Genomic DNA, 25,202 nt, shown 5'->3' on the forward strand with positions numbered 1-25,202 from the left:
CAACCTTTTCGTGAAGACCTTGTAGCACTTTAACTGTTACACTTGGGGTTTCTCTTGCCAAACAAATTTCTTCCTTCCTTTCCTTCTTTGTGCATTGCGTTTCCAAGTTGTGGCCACAAGTCCAGCCTGCTTTTATTACAACCCCCCCCCCCCAAAAAAAAAGCCCATTGGCAGATGTATTACAAATGAATGGCTGAGCATGCACCAGAAGAAAAACTGTCTGTCTCAGATGGATCGAGAGAAGGAAACTTAGAAGGTGGAAATTCAACTCCTGGCAGATGAAAAGCAAAAATCACTCTGGCACAGTAGATACCAGTTCCCGCCACATGATGGTGCATTCAAATAACATTTAGCATACAAAACTGATATGGTCAAAGGACCACATTGGCAGCTTGACAAGTTGGGCTCCACCCCTTTTTTCTTTCTGGGAGAACTGATTGTGTAAGCACACTATTAGAGTGGTTATCTCTAATTTCACAGTTCTATAAAAGAAACCTGAAGAAGATGAAGAAGAAGAGTTGGTTTTTACCCTTCTCAAAAACCCCTACTTATCTAGTCTAGCATTTCTATTGATAAAGAAGAAGAGTTTGTTTTTTATACCCTGCTTTTCACTGCCTGAAGGAGTTTCAAAGCGGCTTACAATCGCCTTCCTTTCCTCTCCCCACAACAGGCGCCCTGTGAAGTAGGTGGGGCTGAGAGAGCCCTGACAGGAATGCTCTGTGAGAACAGCACCATCAGGACTGTGACTGGCTCAAGGTCAATCATCTGGTTGAATGCGGAGGAACAGGGAATCAAACCCAGCTCGCCAGATTAGAAGCTGCCGCTTTTAACCACTACACCACGCAGGAGAACTATGAACAGCTGGAAAAAAAACAGTAAAAAAATGTACATGCATTCCATATGGAATGCTTCACATTGCACTTACCGTACGCTGCAATCCATATGGCTAGAATATTAGTGCACTAACACCCCTGTGGCTGCCAATGGGTTGTATGGCCCTAGTTCTCACAGCAAGTAACAGCAGGGAAGAGATCGTGCAACTACTTTCCCCATGACCAGGCTTTTGGAATTCATCATTCAAACATGGAAATACAAAAATCTACTGATAGTCTCACTCTCAGAAGGTATGTGGCACACGTACCTGCTCTGGAGCTACTTGGTCAGGTCCTCCCTCCCTCCCTGGCAAACACACATATACATAAACACACACAGTGTTTAAGTGTATGTGTTGGTTTCCCAAACTCCTCCTTGGTCCCTTCCCCTTCCCTCCCTTACAAACGCACACAGACTCCCTTCCCCCCTCCCATTTCCTCCTTTACCTGCAGGTTTCCCAACATACCTCCCTCCCTCCCAATCAAACACACACACACATACAGACTGCCTTCCCCTTTCCCCCTTCCTCTTGCTGCTTATCTTTCCACTGCTGTCTCGGCCCCCACTGGTTGGACACCAGCTGCCTAGGCCCCCAGAGCGAGCCCAGCCACTGGCAGGGCTCGCTTCATCTTTGGGAGTGCTTCATGAACAGTACTACGGACATCAAGTCCATATTCATTTCCGTTTGACGAGGCACACCAGAAGATGTGTCCCACATCAAAAATCCAACTGATGATTTCACACTGGAGCTCAGGAAGAGACTGGGTGAGTGGACACGATGGCAAGGAATGTTCACTAACATATCGGTGACACAGAACAAATGTACCTACTAGAATGTTAGAAGGACTATCTGAAGGATAGTTGTCAGTGCAGGTGGGATTACAGCTGCACAGAACACCTAAAGCTGAATACTGACAAGAGATTCAAGGAGGAGCGAAATTAAGGGGTGGGAAGATAAAGAGAAAGGTGGCTGGAAGGAAGAAACAAAAGAGAAAATGGGCAGTGAAAGATAAGCTGGGAGAAACATAGGTGGAGGTTTGAGAAAATGGGCAGAGAATGGAAGGAACTGCTAGTAACACAATTTCTGCAGTATTTGTGTGTGTTTCTCTTTTCTCTCTCTCTCTCTCAAACACACGCACACATACACACACATTTATGTGAGCTGGCAAGGCAATTTGAGCCTCGCATTTCTTGGCTGCTTCTGACTGCCCATTGGAAGAGCCCTGGGAATGCAGACTGTGGGAGGAAATGACCACATTCATTGTTCAAGTTCAGTATTTTTCTTGGCAGTTCAACAGTTGTAGAATGCCTCTCGTTTTACCCTTCTCTTCCCACTTCCCTCTTTTCCTCTTGACACGCACAAAGGGGGCAATAAACATGCTTAATGAACTGAGATGGGAAGGCCAGTAGCAAGCTGCCAAGGCTCTCAGCAGAAGACATGTCAACATACCTGGAAGAGAATTCTCTAGGGACAAAGATATCATAAGATCTCAGAAGCATTTGCTAGACTCATGGCTCTGGTCTACCGTCAACCTCTTTAAAGTGTCCATCATGCAGTGCTTTCCTAACAATCCCTCAGGTGCCTTTTGGATTATGTGTGTTTTGCTACTGATGGCCTCGTCTAACAAAGCAATACCCAGGAACGGTCCCATTCTGGGATGAGGTGATTGAGGCAACTTTCCAAGGCAGCAGGGTTTGAGAAGCTACTAGTAAGACTGGCAGAATTGGTGATAGACACAATCCACCTGGGAGCCCACTCCCACAAAACTCTTTGAACCAGATGGGACCTGTGGAAGAACACAGAGGGTTGTGCTCAGAGAGCCAGTTTGGTGTAGTGGTTAGGAGTGCGGACTTCTAATCTGGCATGCCAGGTTCGATTCTGCAACCATCTGGGTGACCTTGGGCTCGCCATGGCACTGATAAAACTGTTCTGACCGAGCAGTGATATCAGGGCTCTCTCAGCCTCACCCACCCCACAGGGTGTCTGTTGTGGGGAGAGGAATGGGAAGGCGACTGTAAGCTGCTTTGAGCCTCCTTTGGGTAGGGAAAAGCGGCATATAAGAACCAACTCTTCTTCTTCTTCTAAACCGGCAATCAGAGAATCAGACTTGGAAGGGGTCATACAGGCCATCTAGTCCAACCCCCTGCTTGCTTCACCCACCTGGAAGCATTGTTCTTTTCCTGTTCTTTGTCTTCCGTAGAAGGAAAATCCTTCCTTGGACAACAACTCCTCAGCCCTGCTGCTGGCTGCAAACGGAGGAGAGTGCCGCAGAAGACAGAGCCAGCTGGAAAGAAGCCCCTCCTTGTTGAACTCCGTTCTCAACCCAAGCGTTCAGAGCAGAAGTCAGTCCCAACCCACAGCAACATTAACAGGAGACACTGCTGTCCTCTCAAACAGCTGATCTCAGCCACCACTGGAGACCAGAATAAAGGGGTCGGATGGACATGATCCTCGTGTGGTCTGGCTTTCAGGCGCGAGGAATGAAGTCTCTCGCTTAGCATTATGCTCCTGTTCCAAACTTCTGCCTTTTTTTTACTGTGCATTTCACAACATCTTGAGATGTTTCTTCAGGGTTGCCTGAAAACAGCTCCTTTGACATATGTTTCATATGTCAAATGTATACACTTGAAGCTGGCATCCTGTGAGTAGGCAGGCCTTCTCTGTACGTGCAGCAGAATAGGATGGTAAGGGAGCGAGCACAAGGGTGAGGTGGTGGGGCAGGCTGTAACCCTTTTGATTTCAGGAAGGAGATGGCATGTTTCAAAGTTCCTCTAGCCTGAATAATTCCCAGGACAAAAAGTGCAGCTTGCAAAGGATTAAGGCAGAACGTTTCTCCCGGGTGTGTTAATTTTATATCGTCAGGATGTTCTTAGATGAAGCAGATTTTTTAAAATATGTGATTTCCCCATCTGAAGTATGATTTGGGACAGGCACATTCTCCAACCTCATCTTGATGCATGTGTGACCCAGGCAAGATGCATATCCCCAGGAGTCTCAAATTGCCTCCCTTCCTCTCCCTATAATAGACACCCTGTAAGGTAGGCGATGCTGAGAGAGCCCTAAGAGAACTGCAGCTGGACCAAGGTCACCCAGCTGGATGCATGTGGAGAAGTGGAGAATCAAATCCTATTCTCCAGATTAGAAACTGCTGTTCTTAACCACTGTATCGAACCCCATCCCCTTCCTTCCACTGTACCGATTCATGTGTATGAAGAGATAACAGAATTCCTACATACTAGTGCTCCATCCCACGCATGATTTAACATTCTCTGACCTGCAGCTGGAGAGCAGTGCTGGCCTCTATTGTGGAGTTGATTTCTTGGGGAGCCAACTAGGTGTAGTGGTTAAGAGTGGCGGCTTTCAATCTGGAGAGCCTACTTTGATTCCCCACTCCCATGCAGCTAACTCGGTATCCCTGAGACAGTCACAGTCCTATTACAGCTGTTCTCACAGAGCAGTCCGGTCAGAGCTCTCACAGCCCCACCTCCCTCACAGGGCGTCTGTTGCAGGGAGAGGAAGGGAAAGCGATTGTAAACTGCTTTGAGACTCCTTTGGGTAGAGAAAAGCAGGATATAAAACCAACTCTCTTTCTTCTTATCGTCCTGAGTTTTGACTATTAGTTGCATACCTGCCCTGGTTTTAAACCTTTCTTGTGAATTTGCTATTGAGTATATAAATTTGGAAGTTGCATGTCAACCGAATCCATGCATTTATAAATGTGTGAAAATGCAGGTTTTTAAAGGATACATACGTGTGTGTACATGGACAATTCATCGAATGCTTTAATAATAAACCTAGAGTTAATTTCCACAGGGGAAGAGCACTGTGGTCATTTTGCTGCGGAACAGTATTGGCCAAAGCAAATGTTGTTTTAATCCCTCTTTCTGTTGCTTTTAAACAGCATCCTTCAACAATTCTGTGCTGCCAAACTATGACTGCCATTCACTCAAACATAATACAAGAAGCCACAAACCAAAGAGGTTCTATTCAGGTAGTAGCAAATGACCTTATATTTCCAGGTATCTGGCCTTCTAATAAACAGTTTTTGCCCTGGTGCAAATATATGGATGCAGATCTCAAATCATGGTTAGAGAGATCACGAACAGGCTGTAAGTTTGCGTCCCGTCTCCACATTATTAATTCTTCTGCCCTTCCAGTAATGATCTTAACCAGAGATAAGGGTAATTTCAACATTGGCATTTCTTAAAAGGTTAACATTAATCAGCTTCCCTCTTAACCAGAGTCTGCATCTAGCTTCAAGCCCTGATTATGGCTATAGTTAAGGACCGTGCAGCATAGGGAATAGCTTACCTCTCACTCACTCTGGGATGGTGCTGGGGAAAGCACACGAATGAATGAAATTAAAAAATAATTTTGCCTTTTCTTGCAAATCCAATCTCAGAATTAGCCAGAAGATGCCTCCTTCCTTGTTTCTTCCATCTCCTTTCCCACCACACATATAACTTATAGGGGGTTGATGGTTGCTGGAGGCAGATAGACACCCAAGCCACTGAGTGGCTGGAAAGAGAAGCTCTCTTACACATCTATTGCTAAGTGCCCTCAGAATTACCCTAAACATCAGCAGGCTAAATCACAAATCCGAATCGCTTCAGCTTTAGAGATTCACCACCAGAATCAAATAAAAGACTCTTAATTTGGCTTAAAATAGGAATTAACTGAGGTCCTCCCCGCCAGTTTGAATAAGCTGAATGCATACCCTTAGGATCTCCATCACATGAGTTTTTATTTAGAGCAGAGGTAGTCAACCTGTGGTCCTCCAGATGTTCATGGACTACAGTTCCCAGGAGCCCCTGCCAGCATTCGCTGGCAGGGGCTCCTGGGAATTGTAGTCCATGAACATCTGGAGGACCACAGGTTGACTACCCCTGATTTAGAGTATTCACCTATTCAAGCTGGTGAGCTGATGGCGGCAGCGGTGGCGGTAGCAGTAAGTGTAGGCTCCGCCGTGAAAATTTGAAACTTGTGTTTATAACACTAGCTTGCCAGGTAAGGGGTTAGGAAGAATGGAACATTTCCAGTCATTTTTGTGCTCGTTCTGGGGGACAATCTTTTGGAGACAAAAGGGGGGAGGAGAGAGCGGAGAGAGAGAGAACAGAGCTGAGGAGGCCCGTAAGAAGCAGCACCCTCGCCCAGGAAGACCGGCCAGGGAACAAGCTCCGGCATCTGAGGAGAGGCACCTGAGATCCCAGCCCACCAGACTAACTTGCCAAGGAGAACGGAGAGGCGAGAGACAGACAGGCGAGAGGTGCAGCTCTGCCTCAGGGGGCAGTACGTTCACCCACATTATTCAACATATTTATGCACCCGGGCCGGGTAGTCAACAATATGTGGATGACATCCAGCTCTATCTGCTCATGGATGGCCCCCCGGACTCCCTGCCGGATACATTTGCCAGATACTTGGAAGCAAACTCTGGCAGGGGCTCATGGGAATTGTAGTCCATGGACATCTGGAGGATCACAGGTTGACTACCCCTGCCATAGATACTCAGCAACAGAAGTAGAATAATCTGGCCCCAAACACCCCTTTCTGGACACACACACAGCTTACCTCACAGGAATCAATGCAATGAATGGCTTTTGGATGTGGATGCCATTCTAATTTTCCAGTGCATACAATATTCTGAAACACAAAGGAAATAATACTATCAGCAAACATCACTGTTATTCACTCTTTCCCAAATGGCCTCTTCAACAAAGTTCCACAGTGCTGACCTTTAAATATTTGACATAAAGAATTAAGTCCACACGCAATCCAGTGTTTGAGGGAATATATTTTAAAATAATATAGGAAGTATTGAATCAAGAAACAAAAAAAGGTTAAAGAAATATGAACATGCGGCCTGATATTATAAATGCAATGCATAGAGACATGTTAAAATATACGGAAATACACGTATTTATTTACAATGAAAAGTTAAAAACACTATAAGGCTTAAGTGATAGCGTCACAATAAAATGAGTTCTAAAAATCACAAACACAGACCAAATGTGTTTCAGTACACAGCCCTCTTCAGTGTTAAGGCATACGTAAGCATACATAAATGGTAAAATACACTGGCTTCAGACACAGTAAAGGTAAAGGTAAAGGTATCCCCTGTACAAGCGAAGAGTCATGTCTGACCCTTGGGGTGATGCCCTCTAGCATTTTCTTGGCAGATTCAGTACAGGGTGGTTTGCCAGTGCCTTCCCTAGTCATTACCGTTTACCCCCAGCAAGCTGGTACTCATTTTACCGACCTCGGAAGGATGGAAGGCTGAGTCAACCCCGAGCCGGCTGCTGGGATCGAACTCCCAGCCTCATGGGCAGAGCTTTTAGACTGCATGTCTGCTGCCTTACCACTCCGCGCCACAAGAGGCTCTTATCAGACACAGTACGTATTATCAAATAATGAAAAGGACACTATAAAATTGCTAAAAAGAAAGGAGGGAAAGTGAAATGTCAATGTTTAACCTAGTACAAAATAATATTGTATATATGACACATAAATGAAATGGTTTTATAGTTAGAATTTGTTAGAATTTGGAAATACACTTATAATGGGCAAAAAAGGATCACTTTCAGTAACGTGCCTATTTTCATGAAAGGTCTTCAGGTTTATTCTTCTCCTCCTGCCCTCCCTGTTCCAGAACTATTTCTTTCCTTGTCCCAATATCATTGTTCAAATGTTTGGAAAAAGCCCGAGTTCACAATGGGAGTCTCCCACATGTAGTATGCTGATACAAAAATGTCATTTTCATACGTTTGTGAATTTATGCCTTTTGAACACCGCGGAACTGTTCTTGGCATAGAATGTGAGTTTTCTTGGGGGAAACAACACCAGTAATTTTAGAAAAGTGGAAAACCACTGATCCTGCGGTGGGGCAACTGGGAGGTCTGCAGACCTGGTGCAAAGCGTTTTGTGACAGAGTCATTGATTCCGGGAAGCCAAAAGATGGCTGGATGGATGGACGGACGGACGGACAGACAGATGGATAGATTGACAGATGGATGGATGGGCAGATATACGGATAGACAGATAGATGCATGGACAGACGGATGGACGGATAGATGGATGGATGGATGGATGGATGGATGGATGGATGGATGGATGGGCGGACGGACGGACAGACAGACAGACAGACCATGGACCAAAAGTAGGTGCTAATAGGACAGCAAAAAAATGACAACGTTCAATCCCAGCCATTTCCTGCTAAATGTGACCAAAAAACCTATCATCACTCTGTGTTATAGTTTGGACAATAGGTTTGTGCCAAAAGGTGGGCGTGTGCCCTCTGAGACCAGATGGATGCAAGCCACAGTTCTCGGGAACTTCTCTCAAATGCTGTCAGCAGTGCAAAGAAAAACAAACACAACAACCAAAACCCGCCTGTTTTCAGTGAGGTTTCATTACTTCCAGAGAAAACCTTCGCTCATTTGCTTGCATTGCCCTCACACTGATCACACTGCCAACGCTGACTGGCTACATGAAGCGTTGTGACGTCTAGCCATTCGCTGAATGATCACCCATATGACAAATCCAGGAGGAAGCAACAACTGGGGGTTGGGGAAACAATGCCAACAGGGATTGAAAAGACTGAAAATATGCATGAACACGTTTCTTGTCTTGAAAAACTCCTTCCCCGCCAACATATCTGGTTTTCACACCAACCTCCCCTCCCAAAAAATCCACAAAGGGTTAGATCCCACAGAAGACACCCACAAATGCAAAGAAGGGAGCTATCTGCACCTGTCCCCCCCATTCCCTCTATAAAACTCCTCCCTCGCCTTGTGCCTCAGAGTCTCTTGTCTTACAAGAGCAGTACAGGGGATGGCATCAGCCACAGTGAGATGGGAAGAGACAAAGAAGTTCTTCTCTGCCAGTGGAAATTCTCTAGGATCCCAGACAAAATCTGAGGAGATTCAGTGCAGCTGTTATAATTGTAGGATTTCTCTAGTAACACTTAAGTTGATATTTTTGCCCAAGCATCCACAGCCTCAGCTACCTCCACTGATCCCCCCGTCTGTCCGTCCGTCAAGCCCCTCTCGGAACAAATCTGATCCAATGATGCCCAACGTTTGGCAGATGTCAGACGGGGAGGAGAAGCAAATCAAAATCTTACAAAAAGAGACAGAGAGCAAAAAACACGAAGAAAAGAATTTTAGTGACAGCTCTTGGCCAGGGAGGAAGTATTTTGTTTCCCAACAAGCCCTCCTCTTCCCGTTACACTCTTGCTTCTGTCTTCCTCTTTTCCCTTGAATGCCTCAACCTCATGGGAGGATCTGGAACTGGATTGTTGGCAGGGTAATTAACACAGCAACGGTGCACAACCTGATTGACGCAGATAAAAGATAATTTAGGAATTAACATACTTAACAGGAAAAAGGGGAGAGAGAGAGAGAGAGAGAGTTGAGAGAGAGGGTAAGAGTGAGGGCCATTCCGCACGAGTTTAATGTGGCAGGAATGTGGCAAATTGTAAACGCTACTAATTTGCAGTTATGCATGACGTCACACACAATCCGCCGCATTCCTGAAACCGATCAGCAAAAAGCGATTCGTTGTGCATTCCCATTGTTGCGGTTTCAGCAAAGTCCCTCCCCCTGGCTCTCTCCTCTGAACTTCCAGGAAGTGATCGCCATTTTTTTTCTCGGAGCAAGCGGAGAGCAACAAGCCAGCGAGCCTTCATTCACCCAGCGAGGCTTCTCCAGCTGCAGTCCCTCCACAGAGCTGCTTTAAAGCTCCCCCAAGTCACCAAGCACAACACAGCCCCATTTGCAAGTTCCCTTTATTTTTGGCCGAAAATCACACCCGTGCATGGGGGGGGGGGTTTCTTTTCACTCGGGGAAGTGGGGCAATGATGAATCGGCAGCTCTCACACCAGCCGCCAGCTAGATGGGTCTCTACATTAGGAGGAAGCAAGGAATCAAGGAATCAAGGCATATTCGTTGCAACGTGTGTTTTCCTTTTTTTTTTTTAACTGTTCTTAAAGGGAAAGGGGCTTCTCTGGAGCATGATAACACCCGCCCATTGGCTGTTCATTTGATTGAGGGCCAGGGCGGGACAAAACACGGAAAAAATTGCTTCCTTTCTAGCGATTTTTGGCGAGACCGGAAACCTGTGGGAAACAATTGAAACGCTACTGGATTCCACTACAAAGGCAGGTATGCGTTACGCCGAATTCCACTATTTTAAATTCCGTTATTTCTTTCTGCAAGCAATCTGCCACATTGATCCTTGTGCGGAATGGGCCTGAATGTTGCTCTTCAGAGAAGGGAGAAATTGCCCTAGGAGAAGCAATCTGGAGATACTTAACAGAGGAGAGCATGAGCTATCCTCACTATCCTTTTTGCTGCTCCTGGCAAGGTCTTCTTCTCTTCTTTGTACACCAGACATTGCCTTCTCAATACCCCTTCTCAAGTCCAGTGTACAGAGTCCACAAGATACACCCTCCTATGTAGACTTCCAAACTTTCCTTGAGAGAGTAACTCGGTGAACACATCTGCAATTATTTCACCTGTAGGACAGTATTCCAACTCAACAAGCCCTTCTTCTTGCATGTTTCTTACTAGGTGACACTTCACACCCACGTGTTAAGTCCTTAAACTGATTTTCTCTGCCCCTGCAAGTTTTATGCACCCTTGGTTGTCTTCAAAGAGTTGTCCTGGCTTGGGTTCCTCTACCCCAAAGTCTTGCAGTATCCATTTCAGTTGTCTGCACACTTCTGCTGCAGATGCAGGCTCAGCTTCAGCTGAACACACAGCTAGTGTCTTGCTTTCTGCTGCTCCAGCAGGTGACTGCTATGCTGCCATAGAAGAACAAAAGCCCTCTGGTTGACTTTCATTCCGTAGTATCTCTTGCCCAGTCTGCATCCATGTGTCCCACCAGTCTGGGACTGTCGCTTGTTGGTAAGTTGAGTTTCAGATGTGCAGTGCCATGCATGTTCTTTGCAAATCTTTCGACTGCATTCCTGTCCCTTTTGCTTGGCGATTCCATCTTTCCGTATAATATGCCCAAAGCTGTTGTAATATCTGGACACATCAATGGGCTTACGTACATTAGGCTTTCAAATGCTTCTCTGTATTGCAGAAGTCCACTACTTCCTTGCTGGTTCAGGTAGTTTGTTTCCAAAGGAGTGCTTGTGGGACTTAGCTCCTGGACTTAGCTCCTTTGTTATCTTTGATTCTCAAGTATAAGCACTGTTCCACCTTGCCCAGCTCAAATCCTTCCTTGGTTAGCATTTGTTGAAGTTTCTCATTTCAAGATTTTGCAGCCTGTTTCAGTCCATATATGCTCTTTTGCAGTTTATGCCTGAGTTGCATTACTTTGGATTGTTCAAATCTTGGTGGTTGTTCCCTATAAACATCTTCCTTTATTTCTCCATGTAGAAAGGCAGTCTTTAGGTCCAGATGCTCAACACTCATCTTCCTTGCTGCTACTCTGCTCAAGAGCGCTCTTATTGAAGTGGCTCTTCTCCATTTTTCTGCTTCTTCTGCAGGTTTTCTTGCTATGTCTTCACATGTGGAAGGCAAGTATGATTTTTCTTTATAAAGCATTTCTTTAATGGTGGCTGTTTGGGTTTCCACTTTTTCTTTCTCTGGGAAAGGTAATTACCTTAATTTAAAGGTAATGGAATTCTTCTTAATGGGGCATGGCTTCCCACAAAGGTGAAAAATGATCCCACCTTTGCTATTTGAATTCAAAGCCTTCTGATCAGCATTTATTCAAATTCATTGTCGGATTTTTCAGATTGTGTGTTTTTGTATGTTTTCTCCAGCCTATTTATATTTTCTGTGAAAGACAGATTACTCTTAGACATGATATTTTCAAATTATTCTGGAAGGCTTATTAGATCTTGATCAGATCTTGACTGACTATTTTCTTTCCTGAACTTCTCAACTACGTAGCCAATCCAAGCATCTCATCCAAATGATTACATAAGTTACCCCCTTCCATCTTAACACTGAAATGCTTCTTTTGTAGATAAAGGTGTCTCTTCAAGAAAGTAATTTAGATGCAGCCCTTCCAGCTCACACCACACAGTTTTGGCTGTTGGCATCTGAATTACTATTAACACATTTCTGTCACTTAAACCCTTGATTAAGGCCCCTCTTGCCTTTTCATTGTTTGAGTCACAAGTGTTCTGTTTCAGAAAGTCATCATCTCTTGGTAGGGCATACTGGATAACATCCCATAATCATTTTCAAGATGTCTCTTAATTCATTTTCTTCAAATTAGATAATTGTTCTCCTTGAGCCTATCTATCAAGTGAACATGCTGTGCACCACAGAAGGTCTCTATTGTTGTTCCTTTCTTCTCACCTTCTTGTGTCAAGAGCCTCTGGTGATCTTTCTACTTTTAATCAGATATGTGTTCAACATGGGCCACCATAACCCCTATTGGCAAAGTAATTAACACAGTGATGGTGCACAACCAGGTTAAAGAATAGATAAAGAATTCTATGATTAAAGGTTTATTTAGGAATTAACAGATGATAGGAAAGACAAAAGACAGAGATAGGTTCCTAGCTACTTCTTTGAGAAAAAGGGTAAGACTGAGTGTGGCACTTCTAAGAAGAAAAGAGAAATTGCCCTAAGAGTAGCAATCTGGCAACAGAAAATGAATTACACTTAACAGGACAGAAGGTGCTAACCTCATTATCCTCTTGAACTGGTTTCTTGCTGCCCCTGCAGGTCTTCTTCTCTTTGTACACCAGACATTGCCCTTTCCAACATGGACAAAGGAGCATTCCACAGAGAACTTACAGTAGAACAGCTTAAATTAGAGAACAGCCTTTTTCCAAATTCAGAATTATTACTTCCATCCCACCCATCCATTGAGTGCCACCCTGATGTGCCTTTGAGAGCCTTGATCCCCATCTCCCTTTGCTGAACTGTCTCTTGTGATCTGCCACAGGCTTGACTTAACCTTATGCACGGTAGACCCTGTAGGCATGACTTCAATTTCCTGACAGTTCCTAGGAGGGGCTGGGCAATCTTGAACACGCACTCTGGCTCCTGCTGGTATTCCCTGCTTTGATTACTCCTGTTCCCAGAACTTTCAACACGCTTCTATTTTATCCTTCAGAAATAAATTTCTCATCTGACCCAATTTATGGGAAACAAAAGAGTCATAATCCTTGAGGTATTTTAGCCATCCCATTGGAGACAGGAACTTAAGATGTTTTTAAAGGTCATCGTTAGCACCAGAATTGGAAAGCTGGAGATCAAGAACAGATCATCTCAAGACAACAGAAACTTAGCAGGGAAAAATAGGGAATCTAAGGCCAGGTTAAAAGTCTTGCCACATTTGATTTCACTCTTTGCTGCATTCAAATATTCCCCAAGGTCGATTTTTGCCTCAAAAGCATAATTGAGAAAAGACCCTGAAGATGCCTACTCTCTTTGTGACTGCAAATGTTCACAGTGACTCATCCTTCTGTTGCTGCTTTTGTGTTTTTGGTTTTTTTGGTTTTGCCTGTGTCATTCCTTTTCAGTGATCCTAGGCAATCAGGGATCTTGTACGAGATCCAATAACGTCACACTGCCCTGCACATGGCTCTCGTTGCTGCTGTGATGCAGAGACGCATGCACTGTGGGTGAATGTACACATCACTTTTCCCTGCACGTTTCTTGACTCCGTCCTCTGTGGCTGCACTTTCCCCACTGTAACACCTTGAAGAGCCTCTTGTGGCGCAGAGTGGTAAGGCAGCCGTCTGAAAGCTTTGCCCATGAGGCTGGGAGTTCAATCCCAGCAGCCGGCTCAAGGTTGACTCAGCCTTCCATCCTTCCGAGGTCGGTAAAATGAGTACCCAGCTTGCTGGGGGGTAAACGGTAATGACTGGGGAAGGCACTGGCAAACCACCCCGTATTGAGTCTGCCATGAAAACGCTAGAGGGCGTCACCCCAAGGGTCAGACATGACTCGGTGCTTGCACAGGGGATACCTTTACCTTTTTAACACCTTCTGTGGGATTTCATGGCACCAATCAGCAACTGGTAGATGACTATAGCACAATAATGTTATAACAATCTAGTGCTTCAATCGACCAGCTCTCAGCTTTCTTTCTTTTTTTTAAAGAACTCTCTAGCCCTTTTCGTTGCTTAGGTATGAGGAAACGTGCAGGCTGCACAGTAATCCGAGGCTCTTTCTGAACTTTTCAAACAGATTGTACCAAATCAGGTTTGCAGCAAGGCAGGGAAAACACCAAGCCAAAATGAAGACGGCAATGTCATACGTATTCTCCATAAAACTGCACGACCTTAAGGAAGTCAAGGTGATATAAAACATCTGTAGCCAATCCGACTGACCTATGGACTACATTGGGAAGGGCAAATCCAGTCTGTACTGGTCTGCTGGGAAACCCAACCAATCAGGAAACACTCTACAAACTTCACTGTGTTTCAGCTCGACATACAATCTTCAACACCGGTAGAAAGTGAGATCTATTTCACTTTTGATGAAGCCTTTCAAAAATGTGTTTCCACCTCAAGCCTGGATCCAGAATGACCAAATGAACAAGGAGGTTGTTGTGGTTTTGGGCCAGCAATCAATCACAGACGATGTCATTGCTATACAACCTTCCCGTGAAGTCTGAGTCACAAGGAGACTCAGTTGCTTAGAGGGGCCTGCAGGGCCTCACCACATCCCAACCTCCCCTTGCCCCCCCCTCCCGGACCTTGGCCCCTCTGACTTAGCACACAGAAGAAGGGTATAGGGAGGAAAATTAATCTGAAGACCCTAACACAGGGGTAGTCAACCTGTGGTCCTCCAGATGTCCATGGACTACAATTCCCATGAGCCCCTGCCAGCATTTGCTGGCAGGGGCTCATGGGAATTGTAATCCATGGACATCTGGAGGACCACAGGTTGACTACCCCTGCCCTAACGCAAGAAACGTCTCCTTTTGCATCCTAAACCAAGGTACCTTCAGACTTAATCTAACATGACAGTAAACTGCGTCTATCAGACTCAGTGGATATATTATTCTAAAGCCTTAAAAACCCACAAATTAAGGGATTATTCATCCATCCATGCCTGAGAAATTCAAGCAGGAAAACCTTCACCTAAAGAGTTCTTAACCAAAAGCCATGGCTTTGTAGCCATTGAGACGGAGAGAAGGGTTTTACTACGACGTTAGATTAAGTTTGAAGAGTCTAGCACCTTGAAAAAGCACCCAGCAAAACTGGGGAATTACAAGCTGGCTGCCAGCTGGTTGCCATGGTCATCAGGCCTTCTTACTCCAAGAGTTGCTGTTACTAGTTTTAATTCTTAAGTTTATTTTTTTTTAATTTACTGCTCTATCAGAGGTTGTATGTAATCATGGTTGCCACACACACCCTTTTCTTTGCAAGGTAATTCCTTGTTGCTCGTTGTTAATTATAAAGGTTCAGTTTTTCACATTCTGCCATTTGCATATGGTCTTTGTATAATTTCTTTATGATTGATGTCATCTTTATATTTCTTCATATATAATGTGATTTCAGTATTTTTGGAGACATCAGCTCTTTTGAGTGGGTGCCTCCTTTCTTTGTTTAACTCTAGAAAAGACATGGGGGGCGGGGGGAGAAAGTGCTGCCCTACAGGCCCAATCATTATCAGGGCCTCACCCCATTTAAAAATCTCTTTCAAATGGCGCTGACCTTCTCGTGGCAGCCACAAAGATGCCATCATGGTCAGTATGGCTATAGACATTTTTATCTTTACCTGGATTTGGATTGGTTGCAGTTTGTGGTCCATGCTGTCAATAGTAACGTTTTCTGGTAGTGTCACAGGATCACTTAAAGGAATTAGACAGGAAGGGATACATACAGCGCCTGGATGGGAAAGAAAGACAAAGTGCACAGGTTTTTGAAAAAGAGCTGTTTGGAGTTCTAATTGAGGATCAGAAGACATTTCACACATTTCATAAGAAAAGAAACATTTCAAATGAGTTCACTGCACCACACACACATGCTCTGCAAAAATCCCCCAATTTCGCGCTCAAGATCCCCAGCCCCAAAGATATCAAACTGGCCTTTTCAGGCCTGGCCTAAGCCTGCTAGAACACTCTCCCTGGGGAGCTCAGGGCCCTTGGGGCCCTTGGACAGCTCTGCAGGGCCTGCAAGACAGAGCTGTTCCACTGGGCCTACAGCTGAGGCCTACAATGATGTCGAAATTCTGGCCTCCCTGTTCAAAACACCAACCAACCTTACCTCAGAACCTGAAATCTAGACCTCTGTCAACCTTCCCATCATAAGAAGGAGGCAGTTATGGAATTAATCACGGAATTTATTGTGGATTTTAATGTTGCAATGTTTTATCGAATTATTTTATTGTTTAGAAAATGTTGTTACCTGCTCTGAGCCCCCGTGGAAGGGCGGGCTTTAAGTAGTAGCAGTAGCAGTAGTATTAGTAAATTTTTCTATCTGGGAAACTGGGGGAAGTCCCAGGAAGACCCCACCCCTCCCTTTTTCTAGGACTTCCCAGTTCTTGCGTAGCATAGTTTATCTGGTTCTTTACAGCAGCCAGATACCCAGAAGCAGAGTTGGAGAAGCCAAAAGCTCCCCCCCATTGTTGCCCCCCTTGCAGCTAGCAATAAACCTCTGAATACCAGTTGTTGACAGGGGTGGGCAACAATGAAGAAGAAGAAGAAGAGTTGGTTCTTATATGCCGCTTTTCCCTACCCGAAGGAGGCTCAAAGCGGCTTACAGTCACCTTCCCATTCCTCTCCCCACAACAGACACCTTGTGGGGCAGGTGAGGCTGAGAGAGCACTGATATCACTGCCCGGTCAGAACAGTTTTATCAGTGCCGTGGCGAGCCCAAGGTCACCCAGCTGGTTGCATGTGGGGGAGTGCAGAATCGAACCTGGCATGCCAGATTACATGAGAAGGCGTTGGCCTATCGATACTGCCTGCAGGCCTTCTAGGGAAATAAAGGACACAGGATGCTGGTCTAGATTAACCACTGGACATTTCTGATGCTGTCACCTGGAGCTGAACCTAATTTGTTTTTTCGTTTACGGTCAGATTTATACAAATCTTGGAACAGATTAAACATGCATCAACAAATACAGGCATGGACCCCATGGACCTTTTTCGATGGATATAATGGTTTCTGCTCATGGAATGTGACTTTCTTGTTTCCCCCCTTCTGCTGCAGCCTAAAGCCTACCCCTCAACGCTGTGGGGTGGGGGACAGGAGGAAGCAAGGAAATCATACACTGTATTTGATCCAACATGGGGTCCAAGGAGAAAAACTTTAAGCATTATTGCCCTGCTATTTTCAATCGGAAGGAGTCAGGCAAGAGCTTAATTTTCCCAGTGAAATGAAGTGGACTTCAAGGCATTTAATTTTGGTTGGAATGCACCCGTTATATGCTTGCTGATGTCCGTGGTGGTACAATTGTTAATGCTTGGCATTTCAGCGACAAACCCTCACAATTCCTGTGGTTCAAAAACCACAGAGAGTCAGACTGAAGGATGATAATTGCCCTTTCTGGCCTGAAAGTCCCTTTGCAAATCACATAGTGCTGGACTTGGCTTCCCAATATGCAAAGATATTAATTGCTCTAAAGCTTACCCTCCGGATAATTTTTAAAGGGCAAACCAGAGAGGAGGCTGCCAAACTGCACTCAAAATATACAGTCCAAAACCTCTGCACTGTTCAGTAACCTTTGCATGCGAATTAATAATCCAGAACAGAGGTTCCGCAATCTGTTTATTGCCGTTCCATTCCACGGCACAATTAGCCTTTTGCTTAAAGACGGAAATGCTCACCAACACATTCCAGTCATCCTAGCTAAGTGGAAAAGAGATAAAATTAAAGGATTGTATTTATTCAAAACATTTTTAAAACAAAGAGAAACTCTAGGAATCTCTGAAAATTTGATGGTAAAGGCAGATGTTCTTTCCATAGCGTTTCCGGTGATTCCTAGAGATACCACTTGTCACTTCTAGGTTGCTCTAAGAATCACCAGGAAGTCTATTGCAAGAGTTTCTTGTAAGTAGACACAGTCTTACTTTGCTTTTTAATTTTTCTTCCAGTAGTGGCAGACAAAGGGACCTGGAGGCAGGGGATTCCCTGACCCCACTACAGGTTTGGTAGCCCTACTTGCTGGGCAGGACTTAGGGGGGTTGATATTGACGGCTTGCAGCAGGGGTCTCCTATTCAGATGTGGATCTTCTGCAACGTTCCCTCCTGGCTGTCAGATCTTCTTCTCTTTCTTCAGCAGGGTAAGTTTGGGAAAGTGGGATAGCCAGGGTGCTGGCAATAGGGCAAGCCCACTTCCAGCCAGATTGTCCCTTTGGGGAGTGTTCAGTGCATAAAAGTTAAAGGTTTTCAGAACAGGTGATCTTTGTTTCCAAATTTCTACCCATCATATGCATACATATATGATCCCTTTGATAGCTTCAGCTGGTACTTACTCCATTTCTTTCGACAAGCCATCACACAAATAAATAGCACAAAGCTTGTTGGGGCAGCAGAAAGCAGGAAAGAAATCTGAAGTGTCCCATCAAAGCAATAATTATCGACCACTGAGCTAGTCCTCTTGGTGAACAACCGAAGTAGTTTGGCCTCAGCTGGAAAATTCTCTTCCAAGGATTTTAAAAGGGCGTGGAGGGAGACAAGAGGAAAGGGTATATCAGAGGACAGCACTCTTACCGATTCCGTAGCCTTGCTCACACTTATACTCTACTGAATTCAGCTCCTGGGGTGGTGAACATTCCCCCTGCAGATCGTCACACAATTGAAATTCATCGGTCCATAAGCCATCTTTAGTGCAAAGGATCGGGACCTGGAGCATAAGAGAAACAGAAATCTTCAGGAAGACAAAATGCATTCAAACCCAATCTTTGTAGCAGGATTCGCTACAAGCAATGCTTTCTGATTCAACCCGGAAAGCAAATCTCGGGCTTGGCAAAAACGACACAAGTGTACTGCATGGATTTTTTTTTCTCCTACCAATGATTTGACTACTTTTATTGGTGCTGCGGCACTGGATTTGGGAAGGAGACGCAGGTCATGGCAACGGACGGTCCTGGTTTACAGACTTAAACGGACGGGGAAGAGAAAACCGATGCTATAAGAACTGCTGCAAAGCTGGTTTCCCATTCTAAATGTATTAACTATGAATAGAACTCTACATACATATGTAAAGTTTTTGGGTTGGAATACGGAATTTCAGAATACAGAGCTCCAGTGTGGCTCAACAGCCCCCACAGCCACAAACCTGGTGTCCAGGTTATGATTACGCCCTTTGCAGGAGAAAGTGAAGCAACAGCACCATTGCCCCTTCAACTGCTGCAGTGCCACTGGCTGCTTACTATACAACAAAACCAACAAAAAGCAAGGTGGGTCAACAAAGCAGGCAGCCAGAACGGAAGCAGAAAGTGCCCCATGTTGCTAAGCCCTTCTTTCAGGGGATATTCTAGAGCAGGGGTACACCTGTGGTCCTCCAGATGTTCATGGACTACAATTCCCATGAGCCCCTGCCAGCATTCGCTGGCAGGGGCTCATGGGAATTGTAGTCCATGAACATCTGAAGGACCACAAGTTGACTACCCCTGTTCTAGAGCAATGGTTCTCAACCTGGGGGTCGGGACCCCTTTGGGAGTTGAACGACCCTTTCACAGGGGTTGTGGTAGGGCAAGCAGCTTGGCTGGGAGGGGCCATCCACACAGCAGCCTTGCGGGGTAGATCGAGATACAGCATTTGTCTATCTAGAGCTGCGGAAAAGAGTGAGATCAGCATGGTGGGACAAGAGGCAGAACTGAGCTGAGAAAACCCTGGGGAAAAAAAAACAATTTATATACAGTCATGAGCAATGGATCTTCACACCATTGGTCAGTTTTGGTTTAATTTCTGTGAAAGAACCCTTGCATAATTCTATGGCTGGGGGTCACCCCAACATGAGGAACTGTATTAAGGGGTTGTCGCCTTAGGAAGGTGGAGAAGCACTGTTTCTAGAGGAGCCTTGAACTTTCAGAACAGCTCAGACTGGTCAGCGGCCCTTACCCTCTTACTCTGCGGGCTGCAGCTCAGGACACACTGGCTGTCGAGCTGAAATCCATTGGTGCAATTGTACATCCCTTCGAAGACGGGTGGGGGCGGCTTGCACAGCACGGGGACGCAGCTGCCTTCCTCCCAGTAGCCACTTTCCAGGCAGTGAATATTCAGGAACTTTCTGGGGGGAAAGATTTGAGGAAAGACAAGGAAGACGGGTCACATCACTCCATCAGGAGGGCTCCAAGGGGATGAAAGAGAAAAAGAGCCTTGTTGAAGAATGATAAAATCGGAGTCCACAACTGGCTTAGGGATGCCAGTCCCCAGGTGTACGGATTGAATATTTATTTATATATTAACTTATATACCACCGCTCTCAGAGACTCACAGCAGTTTACAATAAAAGAATAAAACAACCCAACTCGTAACCCCCCCCCCCCAACACATTAAAAGATGGCAATTCATGGGAGTTAACTCCCCATCTCCCCTCCCCTGTCCAGCTGCAGTCAGGAGCTCTTTCCTTAGGAGCGAGCATCCTGATCTCACTAGGTCTAGGGGATCCGCTGATGGTAACTCCAGGATCTCAGCCCGGCCTCAGCCATACACCTGGCAGAAGAGCTCTGTCTTGCAGGCCCTGCAGAAAGCTGATAACTCTGGCAGGGCCCTTAGGTCTTCCGGGAGCTCGGTCCACCATGCCAGGGTCAGGGCCAGGGCCAAAAAAGCCCTGGCCCTGGTTGATGCCAGGCGAATGTCCCGGGGGCCCGAGATGACCAGCAAATAGCTGATGTTGGCACTACTTATGGAATGGGGAGTGAATGGAGGTAAAGAATTGTGTATGTGTGTGTGTGTGTGTGGGGTGCATGTATGTACAGGAGTGTTTTAATCACTCAGGGCACTAAAGCGTTAAGCCTTTAATTTTGGAACATTTACAAGCATCGCTAGCACAGTTCCTTCCCCTTCCCCGTGCCTTGTAAAGCCAGACTGCAAAACACAAAAAGTTATTAAAAATCAGAATAAGAGTATTAAGAGACAGTCCAAATTTACACAACTTTCTTAACGCCTGTAGGTCCAAGAGTTCAGGATATTTTATTGGGGAGGGGGGGGGGAGGGTTGGTGCACAATTGCTTTAGGATGCTTTGGGCTGATCCTGCGTTGAGCAGGGGGTTGGACTAGATGGCCTGCATGGCCCCTTCCAACTCTATGATTCTATGATTCTACAATCTGAACCACTTGGGCCTAGGGTTTTCCTTAGCATGGAGCGACACTGTTTACAGCCAAAAGCTGTTGGTCAGGAAGTGCCGGTGACTCACTTGCATAAATCTTGTGCTTCTTGCAGATATCGTATTCTCGTAAGGAAACATTTCTGATTTCCTTCCTTCCCTGCTTGAGGACGCACAGCCCTTTAAAATTTAGCCAAATACTCGTGAAAGCTCACGGCCGGTTGTTCTGACAATCTCCCTTTGTGCTCCTGACCACCAAGGCATACATGCAAGCTGGATTCCTGCAAAAGGACTTCTCAGAGGATGAGTGGATCCTCGCAAATTCTCTTATCGTTCCTCTGCCTTTTCTCTGAACGCTGTCCAACGTGTCAATCTATCCCTGGTAAAGAGAAGGCATCACTGTGCCAGGATGATGGGAATCAGGGCATGGGCGGGGGAGCTGAGAGCCGCATGAAAGGAGCTTCATAAAGGTGGGGGTGGCGGGAACCCAGCCTCAAAAAGTACATTAACTTAGTTAAAGGGACTATGCAGGCATGCATTTGAAACAGTTCCCCTCGGAATGCAGGAGCAACCACTGGCTGGCACTGTTGCTCTGTCCAAAACGGCTGAAGACAGCACAGCTTCCCTCGGATAATGCACAAATGAGCTTGTTGTAGTATCTTCGAGACTGAATAAGGTTTTATCCCAGCATAGGTTGGATACATACTTTTCTTGGATGCTTTAGGATGCTTTGGGCTGATCCTGCGTTGAGCAGGGGGTTGGACTAGATGACCTGTATGGCCCCTTCCAACTCTATGATTCTATGATTCTATGATTCTGTACAATTTCAGGAACTGGAGCCCACTGCATTAGAATGCACTATATGCAGCCTTTTTTAGTCTTTTGACCATGAAGGTACCTCTGAAATATTTTCCAGGTTTTAAGGAGCCCTGGTAATGGTGATATGCTCAGCTTGGTGCAATCGTTAAAATCTGGTGAGCCGGGTTTGATTCCCCGCTCCTCCACATGTAGCCATGTGGAGTGCTCATCACAGCCCCGATAGTGCTGTTCTCACACAGCAATAAGACATCAGGGCTCTCTCAGCACCTCACGGGGTGCCTGTTGTGGGGAGAGGAAGGGCAGGCGATTGTAAGCCACTTTGAGACTCCTTTGGGTCGAGAAAAGCGGCATATAAGAACCAACTCTTCTTCTTCTTCTTCCTCTGAGAAGTGGGCACAGAATTAAGATGCAGCGGCCAGCCAGCCAACCGATCAATCGGTAGCACAACAGGGGAAGTGGGCTCCAGTGAGGTCTCGAGATGTTGGTGGCCATCCAAACGACCGGGAAAGGCTACGTAACACTGGAGGAGCTCTCATGGAACCCCTAGAACCCTGGCTGGGAATCGCTGACTATATGCATCTCATGCAGTGGGCCTGAGTTCACAAAAGCATATGTTGAGATTACATCTTCATTCTTGAAGGAGCCTGGAGACCTCTGTTTGTGTTTGTTCCAACAAACTTACATGGCCTCCCTTCAAGAACTGTGGCTGAGCTGAGAAAAGACGCCAGTCCCACCCCTGAGAACCCACAAGCTCCCCCTGCAGAAACAGGCAGAGAGTGCTGGAGGTGGTCTACAGCCTGTTTATCTGTCTGTTGTTCCGCTCTGTGTACCTTCTCCCTCCTTAGCAACTAACTACCCAAGTGCTGAAGGGACAGGCAGAATCTGCAGCCCCAGGGAACACTGGCCAGCCGTTGAGGGTTTCTCCACAGTTAAAGAGTTGAGAAAGGCTGCCTTAGAAGAAGAAAAGCTGTTTTTTTGCATCCCACTTTTTACTACCCAAAGGAGTCTCAAAGCAGCTTACAACTGCCTAGCCTTCCTCCTTCCACAGCAGACAGCCTGTGAGGTGGGTGAGGCTGAGAGAGCTCTGAGAAAGCTGTGACAAGCCAAAGCTCACCCAGCTGGCTGCATGGGGAGAAGGGATAGAGAATCAAGCCAGTTCCCCAGAATAGAGGCTGCCACTCTTAACCATTAAACAGCACTGGCTCTCGGTAACATCAAGTTCCAAAACTGTAGCACTCTGTCATTCCTGCTTGGCAGACAAAAGCTCTTTTCTCCTTCACTGACTGTAGTCAGATGCCCCTACTATTTCTTTCGGTTCTGAAGGCTTGGAGCTAATAATTATTCATGGGGGAAAGCTTCCCCCACCACCACCAAGGACTTTTCCAGTTTATTCTGGTGGAAAAACTGGGGAGGGGGATGAGGGGGGAGGGAGACTCCTGCAAAATACGTTCTTTTTTTGGTATAAATGAACTGCTTTTTAAGACCAGGTTTAACTCATTCCAAATGTCTAGTGTGAACATTTTTATGGAAGACACTCTCTGCAACATTTGAATATAAATATTTGTGTGTATTGTTCTGCAGACATACAGGATGCATTTTCAAGCATCTATTTATTGCTCAAATGTGACTAATGTCTTCAATAGTATAAAAACAACATCATGTAAACCACCACAAGAAAGTATGCATTTCTTTTGCATTTTCAGTATTATAATGTTCAAAGAAATCTGCAAATATTCTGCTGGCTTTATTGTGATCAGGGACTGTGTTGGTCTAAATCAGGGGTAGTCAACCTGTGGTCCTCCAGATGTTCATGAACTACAATTCCTGGGAATTGTAGTTCATGAACATCTGGAGGACCACAGGTTGACTACCCCTGGTCTAAATGACACACTTGCTTCCCTTTTGATTAAAAGTTCTGTTTTCTGCCTTAAGCCTTATTTTTTCATTTGTCTTCCAATGACAAAAATTAAGAGAGACACCCCCCAAGGCGGTATATAGTACAGCAGTTTTTAACTTCCCCCTCTCTACCTTTAGTGGAGTCTATCCATAATTGTGCCAGCAGAAAAAACTTAACAATGTCATCCCAAGCAGAATTATACTCTTCAAAGTCCAGTAAAACCAGCAGGCTTATTGTGGTCTAAGTTAGCCTAAGGGCTGCACTTTTAAATGTCGTAACTATGTCACTAAAGCCAGCCTGGTTTAGTGGTTAAGAGCGGCGGCTTCTAATCTGGCAAGCTGGGCTTAATTCCCCACTCCTCCACAAGCAGCCAGCTGGGTGACTTTGGGCTCATCACAGCCCTGATGCTGCTGTTCTCACAGAGCAATAATATCAGGGCTCTCTCATTCTCATCCAGTGCCTGCTGTGGGGAGAGGAAGGGAAGGCAATTGTAAGACACTTTGATATTCTTTCTGGTCGAGAAAAGCATCATGTAAGAACCGACTCTTCTTCTTTTGAGTCAGACTAAAAAAGAAAAAGCATTGCCTCTATTTCTCAAAATAAATAAATCTGATTTATACCCAAATGTTGCATCGTTAACTTTTCCATGCACCCGGGAGCTTATGCCCAAAATGAAACAGGACTCACACTTTATTTGACACCAGCAACTGGTTGTTGTCCCACAACTAGCAACCCCAGCCATCATTTGGTAAGTCAGTTAGGCAGCAGATTGTGTATTTTGCATGGGCAAGGAGCACATCTGAAAACACCTTGTGCGTTTAAGGCCCAGCAATTGAAAGCAAGAGCCACCACCCCATGGAGTTCTTCACTTCCATGCTACAGGGAGCAAGAATGCTCTCGAGTGAAACCCTCAGGTGCCTGAAAAACAAGCTTGTCCTCACCTAACCCTGAAACAGAAGGAGGAGGGGGAGTTAAACAGCAGCTCTCCTGGCCAGCTAAGCTGCCAGTTTACTGAGAGGCACCAGGATGGGGGAAATGGGAGGGGGGGTGCACGAAACCTCCTTTTGTCACTCAGCCATTCCTATTTCTTCAGATCCTACCAAACTGACATTTATTTAGGATTAACAGAAGAGCCAAAACAAAACAAAACCGAGAGGTTTATAAAGGAGGAGAAGAAGGAAAAACACCTCCAACATTTAAAGGGTGGGATTGGGAAGCCAGAAAAAGGCATATGAGGCCCTATGAGAGGCGCTTTTGATGTCCGGGCCTTCACGTCAATCTTGACAGCCTCATGATCCCTACGGTGGGGAGGGGAGCACTGACTCTTCGCAGCGGCCAGGCTGGGGTGCCAAGACAGACAGCAATAAATTAGCCCCAACGCTCATATTATATGCCAGTAACAGGAGATTC

At 45.6% G+C, this 25,202-nt stretch overlaps 1 protein-coding gene across 3 annotated transcripts in view; it reads right to left on the reverse strand.

Moving 5' to 3' along the window:
* Nucleotides 1-25,202, reverse strand: part of PAPPA2 (pappalysin 2) — a 133,318-nt gene that overhangs the window by 13,983 nt on the left and 94,133 nt on the right. For all 3 annotated transcript variants that reach the window (XM_077332507.1, XM_077332508.1, XM_077332505.1), the window contains 4 exons: nt 19,869-20,037; nt 18,516-18,648; nt 15,577-15,686; nt 6,446-6,517 (listed from right to left, as the gene is read on the reverse strand). In XM_077332507.1, coding sequence (XP_077188622.1) covers nt 6,446-6,517; nt 15,577-15,686; nt 18,516-18,648; nt 19,869-20,037 — 484 coding nt within the window. The remainder of the gene's footprint in view (nt 1-6,445; nt 6,518-15,576; nt 15,687-18,515; nt 18,649-19,868; nt 20,038-25,202) is intronic.

This window comes from Paroedura picta, chromosome 4 (genome assembly GCF_049243985.1).
Source record: "Paroedura picta isolate Pp20150507F chromosome 4, Ppicta_v3.0, whole genome shotgun sequence".
Taxonomy (NCBI): Eukaryota; Metazoa; Chordata; class Lepidosauria; order Squamata; family Gekkonidae; genus Paroedura; species Paroedura picta.